Source organism: Vigna unguiculata, chromosome 3, assembly GCF_004118075.2.
Source record: "Vigna unguiculata cultivar IT97K-499-35 chromosome 3, ASM411807v1, whole genome shotgun sequence".
Lineage (NCBI taxonomy): Eukaryota > Viridiplantae > Streptophyta > Magnoliopsida > Fabales > Fabaceae > Vigna > Vigna unguiculata.
Genome location: NC_040281.1, coordinates 44503115 through 44520955, shown reverse-complemented (window position 1 = coordinate 44520955; position 17841 = coordinate 44503115). Strand labels below are relative to the sequence as shown.

The window sequence follows — 17841 nt, the reverse complement described above, 5'->3', positions numbered from 1 at the left end:
ATATTTAATACGTTAAATAAAATTAACAAAATTTGGTTATAAAAATTAAATCGATGCATTTCTAAAATTAAAAAAATAAATTAGATCAAAATTTCAAGACTACTTTCAATTTTTATTAAAATTTAAAAATAAAAATATATTTAACCTATTCAATTATAATATCAAAATTACATGAAATTTATATTAAAAAGTTTATTATTCTGTGAAATTTATCATTAACAAAAATGAAATCTCTTTTGATATTTTGTACAATGGTGGACCACAAGTCCTTAAGGCCATTTGAAAATATCTTTAGCTTATGGGACACTGTCCCGAAAGAAGAGAATTCCTAAAAGGCATTTCTATGTGGTTCCTATTTCTTTGCGCCTCATTAAATGTATGACGATGTTATTCGGTATGTGACAATTATAGTGGTTTCAACCAAACCATTTTGAGGGCAATTTGTACAGTTTCTATGTGTTTGCATGCAAATAGATATAAATAAATCCACACACACGTCATGAAGAAGATCCATAGAGAAAAGACAAGAAACAAGCTAAGAGTAATTGACCCGTCACAATTAGAAGGTGATGTATGTGGCTAACCATATTTTACTTCATGCAAATTGACATCATGATACCATGAACTTGCAATGTATATATATATACATGCCGTGATCGTGGAATGGATTATTCTGAATTGTAACAATGCCAAGAAGAAAATGACAAAGAGAAATTGAGGAAAAAAAGAACACAAAAGTCAAGGTAAGTCAACAGGATGCATTGGTTTGGAGTGTAAGACCGAGTAAAAGGTTGATTTTGGTGGATAAAACAAATAATGATAAACAAGAAAATCACCAGCTGTGGACTCATATTTATATAATTTTAGAAATGATAACGTGGATAAGTCCGTTATGTGATTTGATCAACCTGCTTCATTACTAATTTGATCAACTTGAAATGCCGTTACTAATTTTTCTGATTTGTTTATTATAATATTTGACTCTCAAATAAGTGAACCGATTTTTAGATTCTTATAAAAGATAAATTGTTTTATAACTTTTCTCTTAATTATAACATGTATAAAATTTTAATAACTTTATTTTTATTTAATTAGATTAGTAAAAATAATAAATTCTATAAATTTATTTATTAAAATAAGTAATATCGATAATTTTATAATTTCTAATTTATAACTACAAGTTATTAGAAATTTCATACCATGTGTATGTAATTAAATCAATATCAGAAACTAAATTTAACTAAATTTCAAGTATATAAAGTTGTGAAATAGAATTAAGAACAAATGAAAGACCCTCGAAAATTAAACTTAGTTAATGATAAATGTACATAATACTTGTACAAATAAACACATCATAGGTTATGGACATATTTTAAGACATATTCATATAATACGAGCTATGCATACTGGTTCGTCCTGGTCTGCATGTACTATGGAGTATGCATGATGGATATAAGCATACCAATGAAGCAAAATATTCATTTTGTCCTACACTTTTTCTTACGAAACGACCCACATAACTTGTCACACATTATTATATCTATCTTTCAATAAACTTTGTTTATAAGTTTTTATTCAAAAAATGAAGAAAAATAATTTATTTATCTTTTCATGGGTTAGAACTTAATTATACATAAGTTAAAAAGATTGTCTAGAAATTAGTTTATATATAAATTAATTTTAATTTATAAACACTATTTTTTTTTCTCAAAAGAGTTATAACAAATTCATCAAAACACCTACAAACATCTTAATTCTTTGTTCTCCACCATAAGTCAATGTTTCATCAATATTTTGTTCTTTTTCGGAAAAATAACTAGTGTTACTTTTCTTGACTTAATCCATCTAAACATTTTCTTTTCCGGATTGTAACAAGATTTAGTTTCTAGAAACTATTATTCAAGAAATAAATTATTTTTTTATAAAATTTATCCAATACCATATTATGTTATTGATGTTATTCGCGTATTAAATTTGAAATTTAACTTGATAATCTACCTAATAAATAACCTTATTAAATATATACATGTTCGTTTTGTATGTAGATACAGTATTCTATTTAAGTTTTTTCACTGATTTTTATGAAATTAATAAAACGAAATAAGTTTCTTCAAAGGCTAAGCTTATATTATGTAACATAAAGATAAAAAATTACAAAAGTGATATAAAAGTTTATATAAGTTAGTCTATTAGTAATTTGTATTCATAGAAAATTTTATTTAGTTTTCTCTAAAAAAACTATGCATGGAAAAATTGATCCAAATATATCTATATTAAAATCATACAGTGAAAATAGAGTGAAGTCGATAAAAACCTAAGAATCCATTTAAATCGTAAAAATGTTCAAGTATTAATAATAATAAGGTATAAACAAATGTTAAGTCACCTTAAAGAAAAAAAATTAAACAAGGCTAGAGTCGTAAATTCCGGTTATATCATTATTAGTATTGGTGACATTTTTGTGGAGAGCTTTTAGAAAGGTTTTCCCTCTCCAATTGTGGCAAAAACAATGCTTTGAGAACACAACCGAATTTGGTTAGTGCCATATTATATCGATGATGTGTTAGGTTAGCCAATAAACATTGTTTGTTTTCTGTAATCATCAAAATAAACGATATGCACTAAATTAATTTGACTTAGGATTATAACATTTTAGGGTTCATTGGATTGGACATGGCAATGATAAAATAATGTGTCATTATTTATAGGATGACTATACCCACCTTTCATAATTTAAAGAATTATTTATTTACATGGAGTCCGCACACCACATTCCCCACTCCATTCGTCTTGTGTTTTGGTTATACCATTTTATAATTTATTGGTTGACCATCGCCATCACCAATATGTTTCTACTTTTTTGTTTTTTTTCAAATAAAAAATCATTATCATGTAATTTGGTGTATGGTAGGGGACGTTTTCCACACACATGACCTGTTCCCCATAATTTTAAAACATTTTAGTCGTAACACCCGTATATTTATGTTAAGCAAAACTTCACATATATTACTATTATACAACTTCAATTTAATACAAGAGTTATACACCATAAAAGGCTTATACAACATATCAATTCTATAAAATATAGATGCATTTAATCAAAACATATCAATATATATATATATAAATAATCTAATGAAAGACTTATATGAAAATTTAATATTTTGTTTATAACAATCACCAAAATTTTTATCAACATCTGTTATCTCCTAAATATAATCATAACATAAAATAAAATAATTTTGTGTAAGGTGAGCTATTTCCAGTCGGTGAGTTGTTTCGAGTAATAAGTTTCTTAAAATTATCAATTTATGATTCGTTTGATCAATTGTTTTACACTCGTCTGGTCAACGAGTCGTCTCCTATATTCTTATCTTAAACTAATAATGACTAAATCTATTTCCATCTTTATATGAATGTATTCTATTTATTCTTTTATTGATATATGACTTTAATATTTGAATCTTCTTAACTAATGTCTTTCGATTCATTATAAATTTTGTTATCATAAAAAACTTGTTTTATCACACTAGTTTCTAATGGATTTGAGGTGTCTAATTCTAACACTTAATATTCTAAATTAGGTTGCTTAAAATATTGTATTATTAGTGATGTAAGATAATCTGTTATATCGTAGATTCTATTAGTCGATACTCACAGATGTCACTAAAGTCTAGATACCATCCTTAGACACATGACTCGATCAACTTAATTTAACAAAATCACACCATAGATTAATTTAATAAAATATATCATTTTAAGTTTATGCGTAAACAAAATAACACTATTAACCAATGATATTATATATACTTGTATATGTACTGCTATTGCAACCAAAACGTAACGACGAACTAAAAATAAAATTTGAAAAAAACAACAGAGTTTGGAGTCGTTATCATAATTTATTATGACAAACTACAGGAAAACTAAAAAGATAAGAGAAGATATGCAAAAACAAAGTCATGACGAACCAAAAATAAAAATTAAAAAAAAAAAAACAGAGTTTGGAGTCGTTACATAAGTTTATTCTGTCAAACTACAGAAAAACTAAAAAGATAAGATAAGATATGCAAAAACAGATTTTGGGTCCGAGAGACGGTTACGCGTGAAAAAAAAAAGTATAAGAAACAAAAATAATTTTTTGATTTGTTGGGTCCGATAAGGATTAATCCTCGCTCCTAAGTATCTCCATTTATATTGGAAAATCAAGGTTACGGATTACATAATTCTGTATGAAAAACCTATTTGAGAAAAGATTTGATTTTTATTTGGTAAACTCGACAAGGATTGACCTCCCTCCTACGTATTTCCATTCATAACGAGAGATCAAGGATAATGTAATTCTTAAAGAACCTTTTAAAAATTGTTGATTTGATTTTTTAAATTTTATAATTTTGAAAAAAAAAATTATGTGTTTAGGTATTTTTAATTATGTGAAAATGAGTATCACGTATTGCAAGTGGCTGCATAGAAACTGAAATTAATCAAATAAAACTATTTTTTATTTTCAGTTCTTTATATATATTTTAGAAAATAGATTTGAAAATCGGTGTTACGCGTCGCGAGCGGCCGGAAAGACACTAAACGAGATGAGAAAAACTATTTTTTGTGATTTTTAGGATGATATTTATGAATAATAGTAAATAATATTCCAAAAGCAAAAGACCGAAGTTAGATGTAAAACTAAAACGCGTACAATATTAAAAGAAAATATAATAAAATTTGGAAATGCATGAATCAAAAGAAAAAATAACGACACTATTCTAAATTTTTTCATTCCTCGTCTCCTCCATTAATCTACTATTTTGTTAACTACCTTTGCTTCCTAATTATTAGAATGATATCACTATTTTCTCTATGAGAAATAAAGGGTAAGCAAAGGGTGAGGACGAAAATATGGTGGGTTGTTGGACTCATGAGAAATAGTGTGATAAGTAAAAACAAATTGGACTGTTCCTTCTTCTTTTTTATTCTATTTATCTTTCTGTCATCTTTTTTTTTCTTTTTTTTGTTAAAATTAAAGTTTAAAAAATCTTCGAAGAAAATATTATTTCACCTTTTTTTTTATTTATCATCAACTAAAAAAAATATTAATTTTTTAAATTTTTTTTGTAAAGAAATTTATTCACCCGGACAAAATTGAGTGTTCATAGTTACTCTTGTTTACTTAGATTTTACTATATAATATAAAAGTTTGAATTTTTCATATTGTTGTAGTCAAAGATAAGTAAAATAGAAACACTAATTTCGGTCGGTTTTAAAAGAAAACAAATTTAAAGAAAAAATTGACAATTCAAAAGTAGATGGTCTATATCTGAGAGAAAAGAATTAGGTGATCATTAACAAGTAGAGGGTCCCAATCTGATACACAATTTTATTTTCTTTTTTTACTTTTTGAAAAAAAAAAACAAATTAGACCAGTCCCAAGGAGATGGTCTATATCCAAAAGATTTGAAGACCATTACCATGTAGAGGGTCCTGATCCATTTTTTGTTGTTGCAATTTTGACATTTTGAAAATAATTAGACTAATCCCGAGTAGAGAGTCTATATCTAAAGGATTCAATGACCATTATCACGTAGAGAGTCTCAATCCAAAAACCTTTTTTTTTGTTTCACTTTTTTTTGAAAACATATATTATACCAATCATGAGGAGAGAGTCTATATCCAAAAGATTCGACGACAATTACCATGTAGAGGGTTTTGAATTCATAGAATCATTCTACTTTGAGTTTTGTACTTCTTGAAATAACTTCTTTGGTATAATCGGTGTACAAATGAACCATTTCGTTTATTATTTCTTTTGAAACACTATTTGAATGACATTCATGAAATTGTCAAGGACTTGAAAAGGCTTGGATGAGGTGATGAAGATTAACTAGGGAGTTGCTCAAATTTGAATTAGTCTCATTATTGATGGTATGAAGAAAGACTTCAAAATGTTGCCTCTAGTGTGAGAGTCTAGGATGATCTTAGAATGCAAAAGTGTGTTTTGATTTTTCCCAATTGAGGAGGTGGAAAAATGACGAAGTCTTCACAAGTTGCCCTTAATATGATCATAGTCTTCAATGTGAATAAATGCCCCAATTTGGGATGAATGACGAGAATATATGAATTACAAACAAGGTAATTGCTCCAGTTTGGGATTGATAAAAATGAACTATTTTAAGGTTTGTCAAGGTTTAGGCTCAAAGTAGGGGATAATGTAGGAGTAAAGATGGAGTTTCATGAAGAATGAATTGAAATGGACAACACAAATTTAGCCTAATTTCTTGATTTCCTAAGAAGGATATGGTTTTTCAAAATGTTTATCTTTCCTAATAATAATAATAATAATAATAATAATAAAATAATGTACACAAGAAACAAATTTTTTTTTTAATTTTTTGGGCCCAACAATAATTAATCTTTGCTCTTAAGTATCTGTGTTTACAAAGGAGATTCAAGGTTACGTAGTTCTTTATGAAAAATCTATTTGAAAAAATATTTTATTTTTATTTAGTGAACCCGACAATGATTAAACTCGGTCATGTGTAAGGAGAGAACCTTTTAGAATTTCTTAATTTAATTTTGTATTATTTTATAATTTTGAAATTTTTTGGTTTTTTTAATTATTTGGAAATGAGGGTCAAGCGAGGTGTCGCACAGACACTGAACTTAAGCAATACCAATGTAAATGATTGGTCATGATAGCAACATATTACGTAATTCAAATCACATCAAATCAGAACATAATCTCAATCATCATAAGTAATATTGATTTTGATTCTAATAATTAGAAGAGAAATATTGCTACAAATTATTATAATTATATCACTTCTCCTCTATCAGGTAAAGGGGATAGGGGAGAAAGGTAAAAAGTGAGGACAAAGATATGTTGGATTCTTGGGTTTATGGGAATGAGTGTGATAATTAAAAATAAATTAGATTTTTCTTTTTTTTTCTTTTTTTGGTAAGATTAAAGTTTGAAAATTTTAAAAAAAAAATTATTTCACCTTTGTTTATTTATCATTAACTAATTTTTTTTAAAAATGAATTTATTCATCCGAACAAAATTGGATATTCACATATACATATTTATATATACATACAATATATATATATATATATATATATATATATATAATATAATATATATATATATATTATAATTTGATAATATATATTAAAATAATACGTAAGTGATCATTATTAAATAATTATTAAACATGATAATTATGATAAAATTGTAGAACATAGAAAGAAATTAGTATAAATTTAGAAAATATAAGGTAGTTTATTGGAATGGTTAAATATTTATACTTGTACACAATATCACATTAATAAGACCGACGCAAGTTTAAATAAAATAACGGTGCTTTTGAAGAAAGATAGTAAATTATCCGGGAGACAAAATTAATTATTGTCACTGACCATTTCAAGATAATTAATTATGTTTTAATGATATTAATTATTTTATTTTTCTTAACTCGAAGATAATTAGAAAAATAAATTTTTTGAAAGACAATATAAATAGACTTAAATATTTATTGATCCCAATTTTTTTATAAACTTTACTAATTTTAGTTCTATTTTTTAAAATATTAAAATGGTTCTATTTTTGGAAATTATGGTCAATTTGGTCATTTTTTCTATATTCCGTTTAAATTGTTAACAAGATGTGAACTCCAACTATCATGTGTCACTTCGTTTTTCTTTTAATTTTTTAAATTTTAAATTTTTTTTCTAAATGTCTTCTTTTAATTTTTTTTAGTTTTAAAAAAGTTGTCCACATGTCAAGTTAACATTATGACATGTGGCAGTGTCACTGTCACGTGTTAAGTCAGTATTATTGTCACATATCAAATCAATATCATTGTTATGTGTACGTGTCTCCTAACTTATATTCGATTTAGTATCAATTTTTGTTAATTTTATTCAATTTAGTCCTAATTTTCGTTATTTTTATTTAATTCAATCCCAATTTTGTCCCTCACCAAATTGTCTAAATTTACTTTTTATATAAATGTTATACTAATTTTTTTAAATTCACAATTATATTAAATATTTATTTCACTATTTTTATACCAAACATAACTATACTTTTGGAAGTGAATAATTAGATTTATATTTAATTTTTGCTATATGTAAAAAATATGGTTAAAGTTAATTTAAAATTATAAGAAAAATTCTTCATTATTTTAAAAATTAGAAGGAAAATTCTTCATTATTTTTAAGTGATAAGGAAAATTATTAATTATTCTGAAAATTATAAAGAAACTTCTTCATTATTTTTGAAATTAAAAGGAAAATTCTTCATTTTTTTTAAATTAGAAAGAAACTTCTTGATTATTTTTAAAATTAGTAGGAAAATTATTTATTATTTTTAAACCAAATATAAACCTATTTTTTACATGTAGCAAACATCAAACATAAATCTAATAATTTTTTTTCAATAATATAATTATGGTTGGTTTAAACATAATGAAAGAAATATTTAATGTTAATTTAAATTTTAATAAAAAGTTCATTATTACATTTATATAAAGATTAAATTTGATCAATTTGGAGATGAAAAAGATTGGGACCGAATTGAACAAAAATAACGTAAATTTGGGTTAAATTGAACAAAATTGTGATTAAATTGAATATAAATCACGAAATACTAACACGTGACAATGATACTGACTTGACACGTGGTTGTGATTTGGCTTGACACATGATACCGTCACATGTCACATGTCACAATGTGTTGACTTGAAACGTGAATAACTTTTAAAAGAAAACAAAAATCAATAAGTAACACGTGGTAGTTACTGTTTATTTTTCGTTCACAATTTGAACGAAATGACGTATAGAAAAAGAATCAAATTGACTGTAATTTAAAAAAATAGGACCTTTCTAAATATTAAAAAAAAAATCAATTTAACAATTTAAACGATGTTTAGAAAAAGAATCAAATTGGCCATAATTTACAAATAAAACCTTTTTAAATATTAAAAAAAAAAATAAAGATCAAAGTAAATAAACCTTACGAAAATTAGAATAAATGAATATTTAAGTCATATAAATAATATATTTATATAAATATTTAAAAAATATTTGTCTTGTTATTACCTTCTACTTCAAACTCAAGACAAAATGAAAAGATAAAATATGAAATTAGTTTTGGCAAGATAACACACTGGTCAATCCTTTATTCGTTTGACATATATAACTAAACGTAGATATCTTATATAAAAGAGGTTGATTTATTAGTTATTGTTATTCATATATTCATTTTAAATTATTTCTTTAAATTTCCATAATATGAATTTATATTATTGCTATTTTTCTAAATATTTTTTATTCCTTTCAAATATTAATGAACAACAATATATAGGAACATAAATATTTTATCACTTGGAATTAAATATTGAAATTCTTCGATTTTCTGATGCTATATAATGTTAATTTGATGTATGATGATGGACTATCTTATGGTGAAAAATCCATTGTTTGGAAATTGATAACTTGTGTGTGTGAACAATTGGTTCTTTCATATTTCCATACTTTTATTACAAAAATTAATACCAGATATATATGATATTGACTTATTAATATATTCACGATTGATTTTTTTTATGTATATGTAATTATTATTATTAATATTATCTGACGTTCCATACACTCAATTGTGATTGGGGTAAAATAATTATTCTCAATTTACATAATGATCTTATATCGCTAAGAATATTTTGATGGCTGAATAAAAACTATTCTACATTAATATAGTATATATGAGCTTTTTTATTAAGGTAATTTTGTTCTCTAAGCTATTTTCGTATTAAAAATAAAAAGATAAAAAGAAATCCTAATATTTTTGTTTTCAATTTACTCTCACTTATCCAAATAAAAAACAAAATCCAAAAAGTATCCTGATTATTTTGTATTTCTAGCTTTGCTCTTTTTATCCACTTTATTTCCTGCACACGTGCCAAAGAAGCATGTGTGTGCATAGGCAAATTGTGAGAAAGAGCAGGGGCTTTTCTGTGGAGAAGAAAATAAACAAAGGGTAGATTCGTGATTCAGAAAAAGACCCAAAAATGAAGACATGTCTTTTACGTTGAGGTCCCAGCACAAGTGGTCTCAGACGCCACACAACAATTAGAAGCGTGTGTGGTGAACCAGAAGAAGCTTCTCTGAAAACTCACTCAATCAAAGCGCTCTCTTTGCCTGTGTTATGCAGTGCGATGCTCTTCTTTCATTCATTGGTCTTTTTATGCTTCACAGACCACAACTTAACTCTTCTACTACTTGTTACATCACACACACCATTAACTTTCAACCTCGATCTTCGAGTAGTTTGGTGAAGAACTCCTGCCTCTGCCACACCAATTAATTTCCCAACGTTGCCCAGCCCGGAAGCTAAAGGTATGCATAATGCATGTATATCATATCAACATCACTCCTTCATTTTTCTCTCTGTTTTCCATTCCCAACTTAATTCAAACCTTTATTTCCTGTGAGCATTTATTGAGATAGATGGCCACCCAACCGCATCTTCACGGGATTTAATTTCCGTTTCTCCAAAGTCAACTACGTATTTATACGCTTTTCCAACTTCCTCAAAAGCCTAACTCTTTATTACAGCACAAAGCTGATGATTACACCCTTCCCTCAAATCCAAGTTTCATTTCGCATCCAGAGATGTTCCACCACAACATAAACTTCGCACTGCTTCTCTCCATCTTCGTTTTCTGTTCAACGATCGCCGCAACTGCCACCAACTGCAGACCCAGTTGCGGACAACATTCCCTGCAATACCCTTTTGGCTTCTGTTCTGACAGCAAAGTCAAACTAAACTGCAGCAACGACGGTACGAAAGTCAAAATCGGCGAGTTCGAGGTTCAGAATATAACCTCTGATGGCATATTCGTGAGTCTTCCGGTGAAGTGCAACCGCAGCATGGGAATCGTAGACCCTCTTTTCGGTGTTAACTTTTCTCCTACGTTCAACAATAGCTTTCTGTTGCAGGGTTGCAAGTCCAAATTCAATAGCTGCGATATTACCCCGTCGAGTTTCGTTGGCGACCACAACCCGGTGGAGGGGTGTGACCGGAAAAACGAAAGTGAAGATTTTATTTGCTTCAAGCAGTTGCCGCGTAATAGTTCGCGGCGTGAAGATGTGCTCCAGCAGAGTGATTTGATGGGAATTGGGTGTAACTTCTTGTTTTCTGCTATTGCTTATGATAAGAGTAAAGGAAAAGAGCTTTTGCTCCAATTACAGATGCTTGAGTTGGGGTGGTGGCTTAAAGGGCCGTGTAACTGCTCCAACAATGCTTCCTGCACGGTGGTCAAGCTTGGCACAAAAGATCAAGGCTACCGGTGCCGGTGCCATGAAGGTTTCGTGGGCGATGGTTTCAAAGACGGCGATGGTTGCAGGAGTAGTGAGTCTTTTCTCATTCTTATTCGATCACACTTTACTTTGTTGATTTGCATACATACCTGTTAAAGTCTATTTTAATTACACTTTCATTCTGGTTAATACATTAATAGTAGTAGCAAGGTAAACGCTAAACCGTGTCTAAAGTGTTGTTTAAGAAAAACGTTTAAATTAAGAGAGGAGGTACATGTATTGTTTGCTTTTCTTGAAGTAGTTATTGTAATGATGATGATAATGGATGGTGATTATGATTGTCGAATGATGACCAAATGGTGTTTGACATCTGGTTGCGGCTTTATGCTTTGGGCAGCCAGGTTGGTTTAGTTTATAATACCAGTGCAGGATTGTGCATCGGGAATTTCGGGATGAGGTTTTTTAAGTGGAGAATCTCTTAAAGATCAGTGTGTGCTTTATCAAGGTTCACAATGGAAATATTTGATATGTTAGGGGCATGGGTGGTATGTAGACTTAAGCATAAAGTTCAATATTTTGATTATTGTGGACCCATTTAGACCATGATGATATTGATTCTCTTTCCGGGTGTGGGTGTTGGTTTTTGAGTTAATGGGTGATTAGTGACCCAGAATTTCGCAGAGAATATGGAAGAATGGAACTGTTCAATGCTAGGCTTGATATGTTGTTGTTATGTAGGGTAATTTGCGTAGGAAATAATTCTTCAAAAGTCAACATGTTCTGATGGTACCTTTGGATTATTTATGGATCAATAGCGGGTAAAGCACATGTCTGGTAGGATGGATTTGAATTTTTTTGATTCAATATTATAAGTGGTCAGAGGGGAGAGAGTGGTGCCAAATACATTTATCAAGTGGGGAAGTAGGAAATGAACCTAAATATTGCTGGTAACTTAGTTCAGGACATCACCGACCGACGCTTGTTGCTTATTATTTTTTCGTTTGCTGACCCTGAAAATTGAGTGTGATACGAGTCATTGGAAAACTAAAATTAAGTAAACATCTACTTTGACGCAATCCATAGGGAATATTATTGAAGGCACGACAGATCCGGTTAAAATTGGTCAGTAGTAGATACGGATATGAACTCACCGACTTTGTTGTAGATATGAATAATGCCAAGATATTTAGTTGTTGGTGTCTGAAATAGAATTATGGTGTAAAAAAACCAGTTGCATCATGCCACAATTCTGGTATTAACTATTTCATTTCCTTGGAGACTTAAGCTTCTGTGTATTTAATATTGTCATTTTTCTAATCCCTTTTTCGTTTTAGCCTTTTCATCAGTTCGTCAATGCAAAGGTTCAACACTATGGCCTGGCGGATGTAGAAAAGCAATCAAAATCGTTGTCCTTGTTGGAGGTAGAACCTTACCAACTATACTATTATTGATTTTGCATAATCGATTCGGTTAAAAATCTGTAGTAGAATCTGAACAAAAATGCTGCATTGTTGTGTACAGTGGTCATAATTGCGGCTATCCTGGTGGTTGCTCTGTCTCTTCTATGTTACTTTACTAGGCGTCGTTCCTCTTGGCTGAGAAAACAAGTTACAGTAAAGCGCTTATTACGAGAAGCTGCAGGCGACTCTACTGTTCCTCTATATCCCTACAAAGAAATAGAAAGAGCCACAAGTTTTTTCGATGAAAAACATAGGCTGGGAACTGGGGCATTTGGCACAGTTTATGCAGGACACCTTCACAACGATGAGTGCGTTGCTATAAAAAAGATTAAGTATAGAGACACCAATAGTGTTGACCAAGTCATAAACGAGATCAAGCTCCTTTCTTCAGTGAGTCACCCAAACTTAGTGCGCCTCCTAGGTTGTTGCATAGAAGGGGGAGAACAGATACTTGTGTATGAGTATATGCCCAATGGAACACTATCTGAACATTTGCAAAGGGAAAGGGGTGGAATACTTCCATGGACAATAAGACTCACCATTGCTACAGAAACTGCCAATGCCATAGCATATCTACATTCTGCGATTAACCCTCCAATATATCACAGAGACATAAAATCCAGCAACATACTCTTGGACTACAATTTTCAATCAAAAGTGGCAGATTTTGGGCTTTCTAGGCTTGGCATGTCAGAAACATCACATATCTCAACCGCCCCACAAGGGACCCCGGGCTATGTTGATCCCCAATATCACCAGAACTTTCACCTTTCTGATAAAAGTGATGTCTACAGTTTTGGAGTGGTTTTGGTAGAGATAATAAGTGCCATGAAAGTGGTTGATTTTTCGCGACCAAAAAGTGAAACCAATTTGGCTGCACTTGCAGTTGAAAGGATCAGGAGGGGTTGTCTCGATGATATCATTGATCCATTCCTTGAGCCACATAGGGATGCTTGGACACTCTATTCTGTTCACAAGGTGGCTGAGCTTGCATTTAGATGCCTTGCTTTTCATAGTGACATGAGGCCTACAATGATTGAAGTGGCTGAGGAGCTTGAAGTTATCAGACGCAGTGAGTGGGAAACTTTGGAGGAAACCATATGCACAGCTTCATCGGTTGGGTCCGTGTGTTCATCGCCTCGAATAGGAAGAGAGAATTCATTGGTTGGTGCTAGTTTTGAGAGAGTTGGAGGACAAGGGAGTGAGACATTGATTGTTCCACCCAAGACTGAAATGTTTTTGCAATCAATGACGGAAGTGAAGGACAATTCTCCTGTATCTGTGCATGATGCTTGGCTCAGTGGAACTAGCTCACCTTCAACAAATTGCTAGTTAGGAAATATACTTATATTTGGGTGAAATATCCATTATTTGAATGGCAAAGGTCATTCAACGGTTTCTTTTTTCTTTTGCAATTGTAGGATATAGCCATTTTGGATTATGATTGCATAGAGATTCTTCTTTCTTTCTCGTACCAACAATGTCCAAGGCAATTTATTTATGTTCACTGATCTTAAGTACTCAATATACAGAATCACCTATTCACTATTCTTTGTTCGTAAGAAAGTGACCTATGAAGAGTTAGCGTGTAGAATTTGGTGCTGGAGTAACCAACAACTGAGCCTGTAACTATCTTGTTTGAATATGTTAAGTAGTGATGGAAGGTTGCTTTTGATATTTGCTAACGGTGCTTCAACAGAAGTTATCCAAGTCAATGAGCTATTAAGTGAGGTTACACCAAACATGGTTTTCATTGGTGTTTTATATCGTGGTTCCGATTCCTACTGCGCCCCTTTTGTAGAAAAGTTGAGTAAAGGGAAAGGCTCACAGTTAGCAATTGACGCTGACTAAAAAGGTATTTTAATCGTTACTGCGCCCACTGAAACTTGGTGCCTCATGAACCAGTTTAGTTCTTCGACAAAAAACTAGTTAAATACATACCAATTTAGTTCTTCGACAAAAAGAAAATTTACTGCAACGACTAATATAGGATTTTGTTTCCAAAGAAATAATATGTCCAACAACTCTTCCTCTAGTCTCTGATGATATCAGTAGGCCTATATTTGTGCTGTGGGTTTATTCATTCAAATTAAGGCTAATCATTTAGAACGTAATGGCATCCTTCAAGGTCATTTTTTTACTGTTTGATGTAATCCCTTATTGAAAGTACCCCCAATTTGGTGGCAAATATAGGATCAAAGTAACGAATTTTGCTTTGACACGAGGCGTTAGGAATGTGTAGCATTTGATTTGTAGGAATAATAAAAACGATAGTTCCATGAAGATGTTAACTAGTCCCACTGGTGTTGCTATTAGAAATAGTGTCGGTTCATGCAATCCTATATATTTCATTTTGATTTTAATTTCCCAATGATCCAGTTGTAGCACACTACTTTTACTTAACCTTTTTTAACAAAAACTGCACGATCTTTTGCCGAAAAGAGAGTTACTTTTGCTTTCAAAAGAGGTCGCTGAAACCAAAGTCCTCTTCCAGGTTATGGAAAAGTAACAGATGAAATTAGCATTACCAGACATCTTCCATTCAACCCACTTGTTATTCAAAATTCTCTATTTCAACCGATTTTCATAGCCATTTTCACAAAGCTCACACCAGGTTTCCGTAGCAATATTAATTCTGTGTTGCAACAAGAAACATTACAATTAGGCTTGAACCTGATGTCTTATAGAAGAGTGTCTAAGTAAGAGGAATATTGAACCTAATAAAGTTGTAGAAGACACGCATCATGTTGAATTCATCAAGCATATTTCATTTAGGTTTCTTAGTTTTGAGTTGAGTTGTGGTGAACACGCGCTGATTGGTCACAAGTTGCATGACCAGACCAGAGTGTTAGAGTGGGAAGCAGAATAAAAAGTGCTCATGTTCACATTCTACATAACAACAAAGCTCACCCATTTCCTGTTCTCAGATATATGTCAGTGGAATCAAGATAGTAAATTATTGTACACGAAAAGGTCACAAGAAGCACAATAATTAGAGAAATTTTGCAGAAGGCATCAAAAGCTATTGAAGCCATCACTTGTTCAGAAGCTCACTTTGTCAGCACTTGTAAATGCTGCTCAACTTTGTGCACAGTAGGAGCTAATTCCACATATACTTCAACCTAATCTGCATCAAACTCCACCACAGTGGGCTTCCCGTTGTGCTGAGCCTAGAACATCCAACACCACAGAAACAATCCCATAAGTCTGAGGACTCCTGATATTCTCATACCACTTTTTAATTTCATGCACTTACTTTTGATTTGCTATATATTTTGATAGAAATTATATATCTTGAATAATCTTATTGAATGCCTGTGACACAAAAGACTGAGAAATTGAATTTCTGAAATGGGAGCCGTTAGGTAACAAACCTCTTCGGTCGGAAATGCATGGGCGCAATGATCCTTCGAAGGAACACCAAAGAAGTGAAACCTTGTAGATAAAAGAAGTCCCAGAGCTCCTAGAAAGGAAACAATGGCGATTTTCTTCTTCAAGTCTTTGCTAGGGAATTTGCGAGGAACACCTTTTGGGGTACTCTTTCCTTTGCTATTGTCAAACTCTGCCACAGATTTTTCCTGACATCACACATTTCATTAGAGTATCTCATGTTGAAATTTTATTTTTTTTTACTTTCAAGATCTTATGGGTTTTGCTTTAACCGTGGTTAAAAGATTTACATTTTTTTTTTATAAATTTGAATATCTACTTCGATTCTTTGCAATTCAAAATGATTCTTTGCAATTCAAAATTACTCCACTTCAATCATATAATAATGAATTAAAAATAAATACCGTTGTTGAGGATTTGTCTAGGTTATTTAAGATCTTCTTGACTTGACGATTCTTCTTGTGAGGGTAGAACGGAATTGGAAGGATTGGAACATATTGATGGAAGTATGGTGGAAATGTGTGGAGAGTTGGGAGGCTTAGAGAGAAGCGAGACATTGAGAGAGATTAAAGGAAGAACTTAGAAAGGAAAGATCCTGTGGTTACGTATTTGTAGCAAGTAGCGAGTAAGTAGAAGAAGCAACTAACACGGAACTTATGGTGGTAACTTGTACGCTGAATTTGATTGCAACTGCTGTTTAGATTTGTTTCTATATTTCTGTTAGGGAATGAAAGGTGGTTTAAAAACCATGATTTGTACCCGGGGAGAAGGATCAGAGAGATGTATGCTATTTAATTGGAATTTTTATTAGAAATCCTATTTCCACTTAGAATGAGGTGAAAATAACTTAGCATGATGGATATGATTTTCAACTATCCATTCAATGTAAACTACATTTAACTTAGCTATATGTGAACTCTATTAATATCGACTTGACCTGAACATAGTCTTAATCTAAGCTCCACTTAAATAACTTATTTAATTTGGACTCAATCAAACCTAATATATTTTAACCTAAAACCAACTCGATCAATCTATGAAACTTTTGCTATTTTAATCTGATAAACTTTTTCTTATATAAATTTTTTTAATCTAATGAACTCTTCTAACCTTGACCCATATGAGTTAGTGACAAACTATATGAGTAAGAGTCTATTAATCGATATACATTTTAATACATAGTATTAAATATTAGTAAAGATATATAATTTATCTTTGTATGTTTATTTTTATTATATTAAAACCAACGGGAACAATGCTATATATATCTGTATTCTTTTTATGATAATAAAATAATTATCATTATTATTATTATTGTAATTATAAAATTATTATAAATAATTTTATGTAAATATTTTTTATTTATTTTATAGATATTTTTTAATTCAAAATTAGTTAAGTTTAAAAAAAATGTCTAACAGAAAAAATCACTTAAAATTTAAAGAAACAATCATTTGAACGGTAAAATAATTATTTTAATTTAAAAAAATTATTTAAAGGATAAAATTAAAAAATAAATATAAATACCAAAATATGAATTCCTATATACATAGATATAAATATATATAAATAATATAATTAAATTTTAAAAGAATATATAATTTTATAATAATGATTAAAGGGACGAATACATGTGATGATATTATTTAAGCAGTTATGACAAGTGAGGTTTACA

General features: G+C 30.2%; 2 protein-coding genes across 3 annotated transcripts; one reads left to right on the top strand and one right to left on the bottom strand.

Annotated features, from left to right (window-relative positions):
* Positions 1-10083: 10083 nt before the first annotated feature.
* Positions 10084-14338, top strand: LOC114176932 (wall-associated receptor kinase-like 14). 2 transcript variants are annotated; one of them, XM_028062137.1, is made up of 3 exons: positions 10084-11407; positions 12663-12737; positions 12838-14338. In XM_028062137.1, exons 1-3 carry the CDS (start codon positions 10669-10671, stop codon positions 14106-14108), a joined length of 2085 nt encoding a protein of 694 aa, XP_027917938.1. In that variant the 5' UTR covers positions 10084-10668; the 3' UTR covers positions 14109-14338. The 2 variants fall into 2 exon arrangements, with proteins under 2 accessions (XP_027917938.1, XP_027917937.1); XM_028062136.1 differs by having other exon boundaries at positions 10085-11407; positions 12651-12737.
* Positions 14339-15523: 1185 nt separating this feature from the next.
* On the bottom strand, positions 15524-16867 carry LOC114176933 (thioredoxin-like protein HCF164, chloroplastic). Its single transcript, XM_028062138.1, has 3 exons — positions 16571-16867; positions 16151-16354; positions 15524-15946 (listed from the first exon to the last, which is right to left on the bottom strand). The coding sequence occupies exons 1-3, from the start codon at positions 16721-16723 to the stop codon at positions 15899-15901; spliced, it is 405 nt and encodes a 134-aa protein (XP_027917939.1). The 5' UTR covers positions 16724-16867; the 3' UTR covers positions 15524-15898.
* Positions 16868-17841: the final 974 nt, after the last annotated feature.

Excerpts from the sequence above, each read along its gene's own strand:
- LOC114176932 (XM_028062136.1), top strand. The coding sequence starts at position 10,669 with ATGTTCCACCACAACATAAACTTCGCACTGCTTCTCTCCATCTTCGTT. Across the intron at positions 11,408-12,650 it reads CGGCGATGGTTGCAGGAGTA|CCTTTTCATCAGTTCGTCAA; the intron begins GTGAGTCTTTTC and ends TTTTCGTTTTAG. Across the intron at positions 12,738-12,837 it reads AATCGTTGTCCTTGTTGGAG|TGGTCATAATTGCGGCTATC; the intron begins GTAGAACCTTAC and ends TGTTGTGTACAG.
- LOC114176933 (XM_028062138.1), bottom strand. The coding sequence starts at position 16,723 with ATGTCTCGCTTCTCTCTAAGCCTCCCAACTCTCCACACATTTCCACCA. Across the intron at positions 16,355-16,570 it reads TAGACAAATCCTCAACAACG|GAAAAATCTGTGGCAGAGTT; the intron begins GTATTTATTTTT and ends GTGTGATGTCAG. Across the intron at positions 15,947-16,150 it reads ATGCATTTCCGACCGAAGAG|GCTCAGCACAACGGGAAGCC; the intron begins GTTTGTTACCTA and ends TGGATGTTCTAG.